Here is a 14970-nt window from a genome sequence, read left to right on the forward strand (position 1 = left end):
AAAACTTTTAATGTTAATCTTTCTTCATGGGGAAAAGAGAATAAAGTTTAAGGCAGGCTTTCTAAATGGAAAGAGACAAAATGGCTTGCTTCAGGAATCATTGATTACTATGCCTTCTCATGCTGCATTTGTTTTAATAAAGATCTGATTTCTAGATCTTTAAGGTACTGGAGCACTTTTATTTTTGCCGAGGTGAAAGCCAGCCATACAAAATCTTTGAGAAAGATAGAAGTGTGACAAAATACACTGATTAATGACCTCAGTAGAAAATATGAACAGGAAGGGGTTACATTTAGGAGTGAGGAGAGCAGAAGTTTTTAATATTTACCTAACACTGATTTCAGTCTTTGCCTCAGAGCTGTTTTTTATATACGGAACTAGGGGTGGTGGTAGAATGTTCAAAAAGTGTCAGTCTCTTCCTTGGACTAGAAAAAGCATCAACGATGGTGGCAAGGTAAATTAGCTTTGCATTGGACTTGCTAACAAGTAGGCTGCAGTGTTTTTGTACTCAGCAGTGTTTAATGGCTGTTGTTTAGGTTTTATTCCTTAGTCTAATTTTGTGTTTAAAATCTATTTCACTTGTTCAAGAATGAAAGCAAAAGCTGTCTTCCTCAAATTGCGACTTCTTCATTTCTTTCTCCTGCTGGTCATAAATTTATTCACCTAATGTATCGGTTTGCAAGATATGTAATGATTGAGAACCTGAGAAAGAACTCTGTAGGTAAGCTGTAACAGAATAATAACATTATTTCACTTGTCTGGTTTGATGGTGAATCTGTGAAGTGCTTTAACATATACCAAGAGCTTTAAGTTAGGTCAGTGTTGGTTGCTCAGTTCAAAGTTTTTAACAGGGTTGCTGTGCACTAGCATAAAGCTGTTGCCGGTAGAACAATGCAGATTATTTTCCTTGCTGTTGTTTTGCAGATCTTGTTCCTAAGTTTGTCTGTGTGATGTGGAGGTGGGTTGTCTGTGCACGCGTGCAATGGTTCAGTTCAAAAGTATTCTTTTCAGCCTGTGCTCTTTTTCACAACATGAGCAATTCTGAAAGATCAGGACTGTCTGTTCTAGGCATTTAATGTTGTTTTGGTGACATAAAGAACGGGGAAAGTGGGTGAGAGTAAAGGAGGGAGAACGTATGCAATAGAAAGAACTGGCAAAAAAGATAGTATCCTGAATACTCTACTTCAGTCCAGGTAAAATGGGCAACCTTGTTTGTGATTCTCTTAATTAAAACTAGGTAGAACAGGAAGTTGTCTATTTGCTAAAAGTGAATGATATAACTCAATTACTAACTTTCATTTAGGCAGCGATACATCTTTTGCTGAAGCTGTAAACTTAACGCCTGAGTGTATGTACAAGGCAGAAGTAAGATGTAGTGTGGCATGTAATAAACTCCTGCAAATTTTGCAAAAGGAGGATATTATAATTCGAGAATATAACAAAAAATCACAGTAAGTAATGTATTTAAAGAAATCGAAATTTTCATAAAACTTGACTTTTTTGCATGTGTTTTTAAAAGGATTTGAGTAGAATGCATCTGATTTTTCCATGTGAGTTTTGCTGAATGTCCTATTTTTCTCCCCCTTTGCCTCCTTTAATCAACTGTTCTACTGTTTGGAAGAAATTAGTTTTTCAGTTAGGAGGTGCTATATACTGGAAGATAGGATTACCTGGGCACTAAAAATGATCCAGGAATTCTGCATGTATAGCACTATGATTTCTTAATACTTTAAGGGTCATATCGTAGAATAAAACTGTCTCAGGATGAGATATTTGGTCATTGCTTTATCAGTGTGGGACACGTCTTATTTGCATAGCCCTTAATTATTTCACCAACATTATGTTTTTCCTTTATTCTTGTTTATGAAAATCACTTGCAGTTTGGGAAACAAGAATAACTGGAACTTTGGTCAGTTACGTAGTTATATATCACTGGAATTTACAGAAATTGGGTAGGATACTTCACATGACAGGGGTACTGTAGCAGGTGGTTGCAAGCTATTTGGGAAAGAGCAGAAAAGGAGGAGGGGATGCAGTGTAGGTAAAAGAGCAGTTTCAGTGCATGGAACTTAGCTGTGTAAAAGGGGATCAGTCTGTTTCATGACTTTGGATCAAAAATCAGAGGCATTGCCGCTAAGACACGTGATGTGTGTCTGCTACACACCCCTCAATCAGGGAAAGCTGATGAAAATTTGATCTGGGAAAGTTTGCTTCTTAAAGCAAATCAAACACATTTTAGGCTTTCAGATCCTAATTCTTACTGATGATGACTTCAGCATACCCTGATATTAGCTGGAAAAGCAATACAGTCACGTGTGAGCAGTCTGGGCAACTTTTTGACTGCACTGAAGATGACTTGGTAATGCAGTCAGTGGGTGTGCTGAATAGGAATGATGCTGAGTATAGTAGTAACTAGTAACTTCATTAATGTACTTGGGTCTAATAAAAGCCATGCCATTGCAATAGAATAAGTTACAGCTAACTTTACAAATATCTTAGTGGCTTTCCAGGCTGTACAGTGACATTTTCTCTACAGTGTCATGGTAAGGAACTTGTGTATCCATGTTTGCATTGTTCCAAAACTGCTCCAGTATGCAGATTTGGAAAGAATAAGTGTAATCATATAATGATTGTAAGGAATTCTGAGAGTAGCAGAGAAAAACTAAATTAAAAAAAAATCTGTGATAACTGTTGATTTTTTTTTCCTTAGGTTTTTAATTAAAGAAATAAAACAGATAAAATCTGAATATGCATACCACCAGCAACAGTTGTTTAAGTAAGTACTTTTCCTTGGAGCTAAGTTAGCATATATAAAATTAATTTTTTAGCTCTAAGAAATGTTATGAACCATAATTTCATTGTAGTCCACTTCTGTCTTGCATGTGCATGTAGGATGAAACTCAATGACCAAAACAGAAATGACAAAACAGAGAGAATTCAGAAGGTGAGTGTTTTTAATCTGTGGCAGATTACTGTATTTCTAACATTTTTACAACACTTGCTCTCAGATACTGGTATTTCTGATTGTCTGCCTATGATTATGCTAGCCCTTTCATCTGCTCTTACACTGTTTTGATATTGTGTCATTATAGTATTTCAGCAAACATTTTAATGTAGTATTTTTGTCCTTCTTGCCTATTAAGGTCCGCAATATGTGGACATTTGTAATGGACACTCTTACATCTCTGAAAAAGGAAACTGAAATCGTAGACTCTGTAATTGAAGGGCATGTTGATCAGTACACTTTAGCTGGAACTAATGTCAATGTTCCACAGCTGTTGGCTGACAAAGTTGAAAGTGAAATGCACGAAGTAAGTGATTTTTGTCCTTTTGTCCTAAAAAAGTGTATGTAAAAGTTTGTTGTGATTATGCTGCTGTTCTGTATTGGTGGTGTTTAAGTTATGAACTTTTAGGTAACTGCATTGTTAAATCTGTCTGATTACCACTTGAATTTTCATTGGTCAGATATTATAAAACTTGGCCATTTGAACTATCATTCCTAATGGATTTTGTTTCTAGTGTGCAGTATATGTGCTATTTAGGCCTGCACCATCTTTTGAGGCAGTCTTTAAAAAGAATACCCCATTAGTTGAAGCATTCTTAGTTTGTACAGCTTTTTAGCCTGTCTTCAAGCAGATGATGCTAATCAGGAAAACCAACCTGAAGCTTAAATCTAACAAACAGGAATGGAATCAAACTGCAAACTGGAACGTTGTGTGCTTGTGCTGAATAGAGAAGACATAACTTTCTGATATTGATGTGTTGTGATTGTTCACGTATATGTTTTTTCTCTTGGAATACTTCAAGGTGTGTACAGGAAATTTATATGAAGGTGAAAAACTGAATTTTTTAACAGTCATTCAGTTATTAAATGAAGCCCTGAGGATCTTAAGAGATGAATGTTGTCAATTTAAATCAAAACATTTCCAAGACATCAAGAATACGAGTGAATTCCAAAATAAAATACTGTCGAATTTGAAAGCAGTGAGGTAATTGTCTGGAATTTTTGTCTTGTTCTTTAGTTTGAAGATTATGTCTTAGAATCTTTTCTAAAATTATTGTTTATAGTGAGAACGTTAGTTCTGTTTTTTTCCCCCTCTGCCTCTGACAAATTCACCTTTGTCTTGATTGTCCATTCAAGTGATCTTTGTAATTCTTCACTAGGTAACTTCATTCTCTTGCCCTTGCTTCATGGATATTTTAGGGTTTGTTCTTGGAGGTCTGGTTTGTTAGATGATCTGCTTTTTCCTATTACATAATTAGCTCTGTGATTTTAAAACTTGATCTGAAACTAGCTTAGGGAAAGTTTAAGCTTGTATTTTAGCATGGTTTTTCTAATTCTACTGTAAAGAAGCACAAGGACAATCTAGCAGCTGATTTTTAGATTGTGAATTTTATTTATTTTTTTGTGCAAGAACAAATGCTTGAATAAGTTCCTGCATATCAAAGGTTTTGCAGCATGAGGGGAACATGTGATATGCTCCATTTTTAAGCAGAATTTTTATCGCCAACAACAAATGTATTCCTGTTCATTTTTCATGCTCATGTTATAGGCAAAAAATAGAAGAGCAGCATCGTATGTCATTGAGAGAATCGATTTCTGGAAAACAGAAGGAGTTGGAAATGAAGTGGAAAAGCTTTCTTGACCGGTGTGCTTCTTGTTTAAAGAGAGGTCAGGATCCAGTAAGTACTGTTCAGTTTATCTGATTCTGGGGAAGAAAAAGAATGAAGATGGGAGGGGTATACATCTAAGTTGATGTGTTCTATTGCAATAGAATGCTATATAGCTCTGTTAAGCTTTGTATATAAGGTTAGTGAATTAGATAGTACAGTGTAGCAGAAACTGCTTTATGAACTAGTTTTTCTTTTTGCAAAGAAGATGCGCTTAACTTAAAGACAGCTGGTGTCTTCATTTGAGATGGTGAGTGGAACTACTTTATCAAGACATTAGATCAGCATAAATAAGGGTTAATACTCTTTTTTTTCCCTCTGCTCTGGAAATAGAGCTTTCATGTGCTGTCACTGAACATCTGCAGAGTTGTGGTTTTCCCCTTTAAGGTGTTATATGACCAACGGTTTCATTCAGACACTCGTATTTCTACAGAGATTCAAGACTATACCCTTGCCTAGGCACACCGCAGAGACAGCAAAAGTTTAATGTTGAGTCTGGGTGCTGCTTTGAAGAAAAGCAAATATGAAAAGTAAATATGTGTTAATTGCTGATGTTGCACACTTTTACTCACCTTGCTTGTATTTTTTTTTCTTTTGATAGGATCTTGATTTATTACAAGGTATGTCACTCTCTTCTTTTCATACTGCAGAAGAAGCTTATGAGGATACAGTCTCATGTCAACTTGCAACATCAATTCCAGGTATGTGGACCAGAGGAGCTTCTTTTCCCTCTTCCCACCACAACTGATAGAAGTTCCTTTGAGTCTGGAAGACTTCCTACTTTTGTCTGCAAGTCTCTTTGACAGTCTTTGATAACCTGGTTCTGAATGAATGCTCGTCACAATTGCCTAACGTTCTTTCATCTTCATTAATATGTGTAGGGGAGCAGATAGAATCCTATCTCTGGAACATGCATTCTGAAACAACACAAATAGGTGGTGGCTGTTAGTGGCATCTGTGGCTGCAGGTGGTTCCCAAGCAAAAATATTAAGATCCACTTGCACTGGTTATGAATTTGCTTGAAGTGTTAATGAGTTCCATCTTCTGAATATTGTACAGAGGTGGTCTGAGTCACTTTTATCACCTGGGAAGCCTGAATGATAGCAAAACAAAAGAAGCAATACTAAAACTCTGACTTATTTTCTAGATATTTGTGACTCCATTTATGATATAAATTACAAGAAAGATGATGAGACATCAGGAAGTATGATGGATAATTCAACACTACAAGCAACAAGATGGTATGACTTCAATGAGAAATTGATTGGGGAAAAAAAAAGGCAGTGGAAACAGAGAAGCTTATTTGTAAGCATCAAAGGAATATATTTCATTAGCCCACTCCTTACATGTCACAACTACCTAATTGGGCAAGATGGTCCTAATGTAACTGTGGCTTTCTCCATCTGAAGACAGAGGGACCAACTGGCTGCTGCCAGGTAGAATGTGCAGCAGTGGAGTTGCAAGTTTTTAGCTGCAACTTTTTAACAACGTTCATTCAAGTTTCAAGAGGCAGAGGGGGAAAAATGGAGAACTGTCTTTCTCAGGCTGGGATGAGGTAGCCAATACATAGTTGTTATTGCCTGAGACCAAGAGAACAGATATTCACACGTTCCCTGGTTTTGTGTTTAAAGAAAAAAGTAAAACAACAACAAAAGAAAAAAAGAAGAAAACTCCAAACAAAACCAAACGGAAATCTCAGACTTGAGCAAAACTATCGTGCTAATACTTTGTGAATGGGGCTTTTCTCACAAGTCTTCTAAAATCACTTTGTCACTTCTGTTATTACAGTTCCAACAAAAGATTAAAACAGAAGACTATAGTATTATATACAGTATTATGAAAGGTTTTGACCTGTCATTTTGTAAGTGCAGGAAAGTTTAATGCCCTTTTGAATAATGCTCTTTCAGGATAGAAATCCTACAGATAGTTGCAAGTTGCCTAATAGAAGAAAGAGGGAGTTAGCAAAGGAGGCTGTCTTATACTTAGTCATCACCAGCTGTATTTGCATATGAATCTCAAAAGTTGTCCAAGTAGTTAACAGTCAAATCCTGTATTTCTCTCGCTGACTCGACACAGCATTTTTTTTGTGTATTTGTGATTGTAAAGACAGCTACCAGTAAGTTAAAGTTGCCATTATTCTTAACTAATTTTGATAATGTTCTTAACTAATGAGGGCTGTACCTCAGATGGTAGAGTGTTGCCGTTAACGCTACAGTCATCAGAACTGATAAGACTTGAGTATTTGGTAACCAGATGATGTGTGTTTAAATATTTATGAGTTTGCTTTCAGACAGATCTGTGGATATCAGAGGGATTTGGAGGAAGAATATCTAGGGAAAAGTATGTTACCAAGTCTGCAGAAGACTTTGCAGTTATGTTTGATAGCAGAATGTAGAAGACTTGTTTGCAAAAAATACTGCAAAAACTTATTTTTCTATGTGGTAATCAAGTAAAAGAATTTCATAATTATAAAGTTTGGGAGACTGATACACAAATAGGGCTGAATCTGCTCTAATTGTCACATGTTCTCCCTATAGTAAAGTTGCCTTCTGATGACCGGGACGAACTGAGAGAAATCGTAACGGACAGATACGGGGTGCACAAGTATATGATGGCATTTTACTAAAGCTTGCATGCCACTTATTTATTTTTTTTCTAAAATGGCTTTTTTCTTTTTAGGATCTCTTCAGAATCTTTGAACTTGTCAGAAGCATCTGAAAGCAGTGACACGTTAATTGAAAAGGTTATTCTTCAGTATTGTCCTGAATGTCAAAGAAGTTAAAATTCTGTAGTACTTGCTTTTTTGCATTGATTGAAGCCTAGACCTAGCATGCTTTTCTTTTTTTTTTTTTAAATCATATGACTACGTTTCTGAATGAGTCGTAGACAGTGAAAGCTAACTGCCACAAACTTCTGTAAGCACTAGGAAAGGACAAGAAGAAATATAGGCACTTGCTGCTGACTTCTAGCACAACATACTGTTTGTCACAGATTCCCTGCCAGCTGAAACAGTTTTTTTGATATGAACAATGGTCACACTGGTTCCTGTAAGCTGTGTGTGAAATTAAAGGATATAATGGGGCCTAAAGGCAACTTGGATGTGCAGTTGACCATTGTACAATTGTTCACTGCAGTGTGTTTAAAGGTAGTTGCAGGTGATAAATCATGTGTTCTGTACAATAGTTTATTGTAGCCGCTATTTATGTCCTACTTCTTTAAAAATAGGAGCGTCAAAATGGTTTGTGATTAGTTAGAATTTAAGACTTTGAGATATTTTCATTGACATAAACACAGAAGCCATTGCTCTCAGAATTTGCGCAGCAGCTCCTTCATGCTAGTTTTCGGACACTTGAATTTAAAACTTCTAATAATTCCTGTGTATTCCTCTAGGACTTCCAGATTGAAACTTACAATGGGAAAGAAAAACCTGTCACTCCAAAGATCTCAGAGGAGACGGAGGAGGACCTCACCATTTCAGAATCATTGGAGAATACAGTTATCCAGACAGGGTCTGCTGTCCAAAAGGAAGACCCTCTTAAGAAAGCCAGAGAGGAACTGGCAGAAGAGGTTAGGAAATGTTGTTATTTTCAAAAAAATTTTTTTACATAAATGGTCGTTAAGTTCAGAGAACAAATTGCCAACGTTATCATAAATACCTCTTCTAATCTGTTTATATGAACAGATTTTTTCCGTTAAGTAGTAATCACCAAATTTGAGGAGTGACCACCCAGTTAACTAAACTTGAAAGCGTAGAGCTTGAGCAGTTATACTTTTAAGCCATTGTGGTGGTTTTACCTTGCTAGGCAGCTGATCTCCACCACAACTCAGAAGAGGAGGGGAAGAAGAAAAGGGAAGAAACAAGTCATGAGTTGAGATAAGGATAATTTAATTGAAGGAAAAATATTACTAATAAAATAATTTAACTAAAGGGAAAAAAGGGAAAGGGCAAAAGGGGAAAAAAAATAACAGGCAAAGGCTGTGTGGAAGTGCAGAGGAAAGAAATTACTCTCTACTTTCCACAGACTAGCGATGCTTGACCACGTTCTTAAAGCAGGGCCTCAATGCACGTAGCACACGTGTAAAAACAGATGTTTTTACAATGAGAGCCCACCCCCTCCCCTCTTCTTCCTTTTTCCAACTTTTATTGCTGTATGTGACATATGGTATGGAATACTCCTTTGGCTGCTTTAGGTCAGCTGCCCTGGTGATGTTCCTTCCTCACCTTTTGCCCACCCCCAGCCTGCTGGCTCTGGGGGGGTTAGAGGGATTCCTGATGCTGTGCCAGCACTGTATTGGCTGCTGCAGGGAAAGTTAACTCCATCCCAGCCAGACCCAGTACAGCCATCATGAAGTGAGTAGTGCTTTCAGTAGAATCATGGTATGATTTTTACCACCTTTCGTATTTTAATCTACAAATGACTGCATATATTTAGAATTTAGCAGTCCTTTTTTGTTTCTGAAATTCTGTGAGCTAAATATTTAACAGGCTTGGGGTTTCTAGGCAAGGATTTAACTTATTTGTTTCCAGTATTTTAGTTAAGATTTAAATGAGGTATTCCTTTAGATAACTTATTAAATTTGCTGTAGCTTGATTTGGAAAGTAAATTACATCTTTCACTGAAAGGGGGCAGTTGGTTGTCATCTGCTGAGATATCACAGTATCACAGTATCACAGATTTCTAGGTTGGAAGAGACCTCAAGATCATCGAGTCCAACCTTCGACCTAACACTAAGTACTCCACTAAACCATATCGCTAAGCTCTACATCTAAACGTCTTTTAAAGACCTCCAGGGATGGTGACTCCACCACCTCCCTGGGCAGCCCGTTCCAATGCTTAATAACCCTTTCGGTAAAGAAGTACTTCCTAACATCCAACCTAAAACTCCCCTGGCGCAACTTTCGCCCATTCCCCCTCGTCCTGTCACCAGGCACTTGGGAGAACAGACCAACCCCCACCTCTCTACAGCCTCCTTTAAGGTACCTGTAGAGAGCGATAAGGTCGCCCCTGAGCCTCCTCTTCTCCAGGCTGAACAACCCCAGCTCCCTCAGCCGCTCCTCGTAAGACTTGTTCTCCAGACCCCTCACCAGCTTGGTCACCCTTCTCTGGACTCTCTCGAGCACCTCCATGTCCTTCCTGTAGCGAGGGGCCCAAAACTGAACACAGTACTCAAGGTGCGGCCTCACCAGAGCCGAGTACAGGGGCACAATCACTTCCCTAGACCTGCTGGCCACACTGTTTCTTATACAAGCCAGGATGCTGTTGGCCTTCTTGGCCACCTGGGCACACTGCTGGCTCATATTCAGCCGACTATCAACCAATACTCCCAGGTCCTTCTCGGCCTGGCAGCTTTCCAGCCACTCATCTCCCAGCCTGTAGCTCTGCTTGGGGTTGTTGCGCCCCAGATGCAGGACCCGGCACTTGGCCTTGTTGAACTTCATACAGTTGACCTCAGCCCATCGCTCCAGCCTATCCAGATCCTCCTGCAGAGCCTTCCTTGCCTCGAGCAGATCAACACACGCACCTAACTTGGTGTCATCTGCAAACTTACTGAGGGTGCACTGGACGCCCTCATCCAGATCATCGATAAAGATATTAAAGAGGACCGGCCCCAGTACCAAGCCCTGGGGGACTCCACTAGTGACCGGCCTCCAACCAGATTTGACTCCATTCACCACAACTCTCTGGGCCCGGCCATCCAGCCAGTTTCTAACCCAGCGAAGCGTACGCCAGTCCAAGCCCCGAGCAGCCAGTTTCTTGAGGAGAATGTTGTGGGGAACTGTGTCAAAAGCCTTGCTGAGGTCAAGGTAAACCACATCCACTGCCTTTCCCTCATCCACCAAGCGCGTCACTTGGTCATAGAAGGAGATCAGGTTCGTCAAGCAGGACCTGCCTTTCATAAACCCATGCTGACTGGGCCTGATCGCCTGGTTGCCCTGCAAGTGCCGCGTGATGACATTCAAGATAATCTGCTCCATGAGCTTCCCTGGCACTGAGGTCAAACTGACAGGCCTATAGTTCCCCGGGTCTGCCCTGCGGCCCTTCTTATAGATGGGCGTCACATTGGCTAGCCGCCAGTCAACTGGGACCTCCCCCGATAGCCAGGACTGCCGATAAATGATGGAAAGCGGCTCGGCCAGCTCCTCCGCCAGTTCTTTCAGTACCCTCGGGTGCATCCCATCCGGCCCCATCGACTTGCGCACATCCAAGCTCCGTAGCAGGTCGCCAACCATTTCCTCATGGATAGCGAAGGCCACATCCTGCTCCCCATCCCCTTCCACCAGCTCAAGGCACTGGGTATCCAGAGAACAACCGGTATTGCCGCTAAAGACTGAGGCAAAGGCGGCATTAAGCACCTCAGCCTTTTCCTCATCCTTAGTAACTAGGTTTCCCCTCGCATCCAGTAAAGGATGGAGATTCTCCTTAGTCCTCCGTTTCGCGTTGATATATTTGTAAAAGGATTTTTTGTTGTCTTTAACGGCAGTAGCCAGGTTGAGCTCCAGATGAGCTTTGGCCTTTCTAATTTTCTCCCTGCACAGCCTCGCTACATCCTTGTAGTCCTCCTCAGTGGCCTGCCCTTTTTTCCAAAGATTATAAACCCTCTTTTTTCTGGTAAGCACAAGCTGCAACTCTCTGTTGAGCCAGGCCGGTCTTTTTCCACGCCGGCTCGTCTTTGGGCACATGGGGACGGACCGCTCCTGTGCCATCACAATTTCCTTCTTGAGGAGCGCCCAGCCTTTCCGGACTCCTCTGCCCTTCAGAACCGCCTCCCAAGGGACTCTGCCAACCAGCGTCCTGAGCAGCTCAAAGTCAGCCCTCCGGAAGTCCAATACAGCAGTTTTACTGGTCCCCTTCCTGGCCTCGCCAAGAATAGAGAACTCTACCATTTCGTGGTCGCTCTGCCGAAGACAGTTTCCAACCACCACATCTCCCACCAGTCCTTCTCTATGAAGAGAAGGTCTAGCGGGGCACCACCCCTGGTAGGTTCACTGACCAGCTGCGTCAGGAAGATGTTCTATTGTTGGAAATGTAGCTCTAATCTTCATTCTTGTACTATTCTTGACCAGTGTCTCAAGTATCTTCTGAGCCCATTTTCTTATTTTTAAGATGGATTCATAGACGACTAGGGAGCTTCAAATCAAATTCTGATTTCACTCCTGTATCTTAATTTTATGTTTGTAGGTCACTGTGCTCATTTTTAAGCCCAAACAGTAAATTGCAGATGAGTCAAGAGGTTCCAGATTCTTCAGATGATTTGAAGAATGGGATTTGCTTGGGTCCATAGGCTGGCAGAAACAAAGAAGTTACAATTTTGTTTTCTCGGAATTTGCACTTTTCTAACATCCTACAGGTTGCAAAAACCGTGACATCTGAGTCACCTCAGAGTGGTGGAGGAGAAGGAATAACATTAGAAGATCTCATTAGCTCACTGACTTTTAACCCATTTTTGACAAGGCAACAAATTCCCCGAACTCCTGAAAATCTGCGTAAGTCTAAACCTTGCTTTTATAATACTCTGTCACTGATTAGAAATGTGATTAATTCATTGACATTGTAGATACCACACAAGAAGAAAAGAGTAATTCACTTAGTGAAGCTGCAAGTTATCTTAACTGGCTCCTTTTTGTGTAACACAGTGTACTATGACTGATGAACACACTGTAAATTTGCTTTAACGTGGATGTGCCCTGTGTGTGGAGTCCCCTTTCTGTTGTGGGGCAAATGGCTGGGAAAACTAGCGTAAGCAGTATAAAGCAGTTATTACATCCTCTTTTGTGGATTGCTTATGTAACTAAAGTGACAGAAGAGAAATACACTGATGGAGAGTATGAAAGAACTAAGATTTTACCTGGGTTTGTTTCATTTAGTTACTGAAATCAGAAGCTCGTGGAGAAAAGCTATTCAGACTGACAACTCATCAGACACAGAGCTGGCCCCAGCTGAAGTCAAGACAGAAGAAGCTCCAATGGATGCTAGTCCTACAGTGTGGAATAAAGCAGATCCTACTTTAGTCTGGTCTACCTCTTCATCTCCTGTACCTGACTTTGATTCTCCCTTGTTAGAAACAAAGTCCCAACTAAGTTGTACAGAATTTACAGCTCAGAACCAGATGAGGATAAATAATATCAGTGGATGTCCAGTTTGGGAAACATCTGGAGTGCAAGAGAATGAGAGTGATAAAGAACAGGAATTAGAGCACACTGTTTTGAGCAGAAGTTTTGTACAAAAGACAGAAGAATCTACTTGTCTAGACGTAGAGAACAGCATTAATACTCTGGATGTTTTTTCAGAAAGCAATAGTAAAATAAATACTGTACCCTCAAACCGACTTTGGGATTCTCTAGTGGATAGAATTCTGCAGTGGGATGCACCTTCAGTTTTAAGTTCTGACAACTGTGAAGTAGCTGAGGCAGGAATACTGCATGAGACTCTTCCAAAAGATTTTGATAGCATAGATGCTAATAAATCTACAAGCTCGGAGTCTGATTTTGATGTATTGAACAGCAAGGATGTACCAGGTAGTACAAAAATTAAAGACTGTGCTCAAAAATCAAATCTAGATGTACAGTCTCAGTTCAGCAGATACGAAATGCTGAAAAAGACCGCATCTGGAAATAGAGAGAAACTGCATCAGACAGATACTGGAGATGAATCTGTAAGTTATATATCAGACCTAAATCTTAGACCAGAAAAAGAAAGAGATGATTTTTGCAGCACTCTGGATCTGTTCAGGTTGGATGAAGAATTTACCAGGACACCATCACCGTTATCTTTTCCCAAAGGAAATCATTCCCTGTCACCTTTGCTGGTGTTCTCTCAAGATCTGGAGGAAATGGCATCAAGGATACACAAAATCCCATTAGACTTAATGCATAAATTGAAGGGTAAGTGTCCATGTATTTGTGCTAAAGTAGCAAGGTGTTGTCCATTTTGACTCCAGATACACTGCAGTAGGTGTCCTACTCTGAACAGCTGAACCTTGATAGGGAAGTGTGGGATGAAAGATTATTTGTATGCTTATTCCCTATGGAAGGTGAGACAAAAGCAAAGCAAACAGGCTTCCTTTCTCTAGTTTTATCAGTATCTTGCAAGTAGGAGAAAAGTTATTCTTTGACTTTCTAAGGAAATCTGCAGCTGAATCTGAAGTTAAATTTTGAGAATTGATGAGGTTGATATGAAATAATGTTTACTCTGAGCAAATCTGGCTATTTAGAAATGCACTGTAGGTAACTGGAACTTTTTTGGTTTCAGTCAGGTGTTCAGTCTATAATACTTACTGGTACATGTTTTACTATGAAATATTCCCATCCCTGGAAGTGTTCAAGGCCAGGCTGGATGGGGCTTTGAGCAACCTGGTCTAGTGGGAGGTGTCCCTGCTTACGGTGGGGGGGGTGGAATCAGGTCATCTTTAAGGTCCCTTCTAACTCAAACCATTCTATGGTTCTCTCCTGAATTCCAGCCTGTCCCCTGTGCTTCCAGTATAGTGTCCCCTTTGGTTAACCATTGTTGCAGTGCTTTATTAGATCCAAGGTTGACTTTTGATATACATAAATGAAGATGAGCCAGTAATAGCTATATAGAAGATTGTTTCACCAAAACATATATTTTTAGTGGCATGCTAGGAGTTTAGCAGAACAGGTCAGTCTCAAGGATGAGTGAGATTTGTGTTTTGCTATGGATTAGCAGTTTAAATTATCAAACAAAGCTTGTGATGCTTTTTCAAGTAGTGCTTGAGGAGGAAAGCTTACTGTATGCATGACTCATGTTATTTGTAAATTTACTTGTAAGTGGTTTAGGTTGGATTGCTTAGTTCTGCTTTACAGTAACTTCACTTGAAGTAAGAGAAATAAAATTCTGCTGCTGTGAGTCAGCTAGTTACAGCTCTGAAAAATAACTTTGACTTTCTAAGGCGCATAGTCTTTTCCCCCAGTGCTGTAATACAGAACTTAACACTTAATTAGTGTTGTTTTAGTGTATTATTTTGTGAAAAGAGCAGGTGAGGCTGTGATGGAAGTTGATTGTGAGAATGACTGTGCCTTTTTCTTATTTTCCTTATCAAAGGGTAGAATAGAAGATATTTTGGACTAAGCTACTGCCAGTATAGGAGGCAACCTGAGCAAGGCTTCCAAGCATTCTCTTGAAATGGAACATGAACACTCGTGCTATCTATTTTCCTCTTAATTCTGCTGTACAGGTGCAATAAAGTAACTTAGCTTTTGCTTAAATTTGTGGCTGTATTGGTAGCAGATAATTTTATCAGACTGGAAACAGCTAAAAAAATTAGAAGTAACATTTTATA

The 14970-nt window shown here is 39.8% G+C and overlaps 1 protein-coding gene and 1 non-coding gene across 7 annotated transcripts in view; both read left to right on the top strand.

The window, feature by feature from the left end:
- The window catches only part of LOC106048354 (stabilizer of axonemal microtubules 1), a 58701-nt gene that overhangs the window by 1806 nt on the left and 41925 nt on the right, over positions 1-14970 (top strand). For 2 of the 6 annotated variants that reach the window (XR_010827887.1, XM_066988656.1), the window contains exons 4-16: positions 589-721; positions 1304-1451; positions 2711-2776; positions 2893-2944; positions 3144-3311; positions 3808-3989; positions 4554-4683; positions 5273-5372; positions 5819-5912; positions 7351-7414; positions 8062-8238; positions 12022-12157; positions 12539-13555. Coding sequence is in view for 3 of the 6 variants with exons in the window: in XM_066988656.1 (XP_066844757.1) it covers positions 589-721; positions 1304-1451; positions 2711-2776; positions 2893-2944; positions 3144-3311; positions 3808-3989; positions 4554-4683; positions 5273-5372; positions 5819-5912; positions 7351-7414; positions 8062-8238; positions 12022-12157; positions 12539-13555 (2467 nt within the window). In the remaining 3 variants the exon portion in view is untranslated. Of the gene's footprint in view, positions 1-588; positions 722-1303; positions 1452-2710; positions 2777-2892; positions 2945-3143; positions 3312-3807; positions 3990-4553; positions 4684-5272; positions 5373-5818; positions 5977-7350; positions 7415-8061; positions 8239-8862; positions 9023-12021; positions 12158-12538; positions 13556-14732; positions 14866-14970 lie in introns of those variants that run through there. The other 4 variants (XR_010827888.1, XM_066988657.1, XM_066988658.1 and 1 more) reach the window with 4 other exon arrangements.
- On the top strand, positions 7148-7277 carry LOC136789160 (small Cajal body-specific RNA 8). The gene has a single exon (XR_010828026.1). It is a non-coding gene; the product is annotated as a small Cajal body-specific RNA 8 (non-coding RNA).

The sequence above is a fragment of the Anser cygnoides genome, chromosome Z (assembly GCF_040182565.1).
Source record: "Anser cygnoides isolate HZ-2024a breed goose chromosome Z, Taihu_goose_T2T_genome, whole genome shotgun sequence".
NCBI lineage: Eukaryota > Metazoa > Chordata > Aves > Anseriformes > Anatidae > Anser > Anser cygnoides.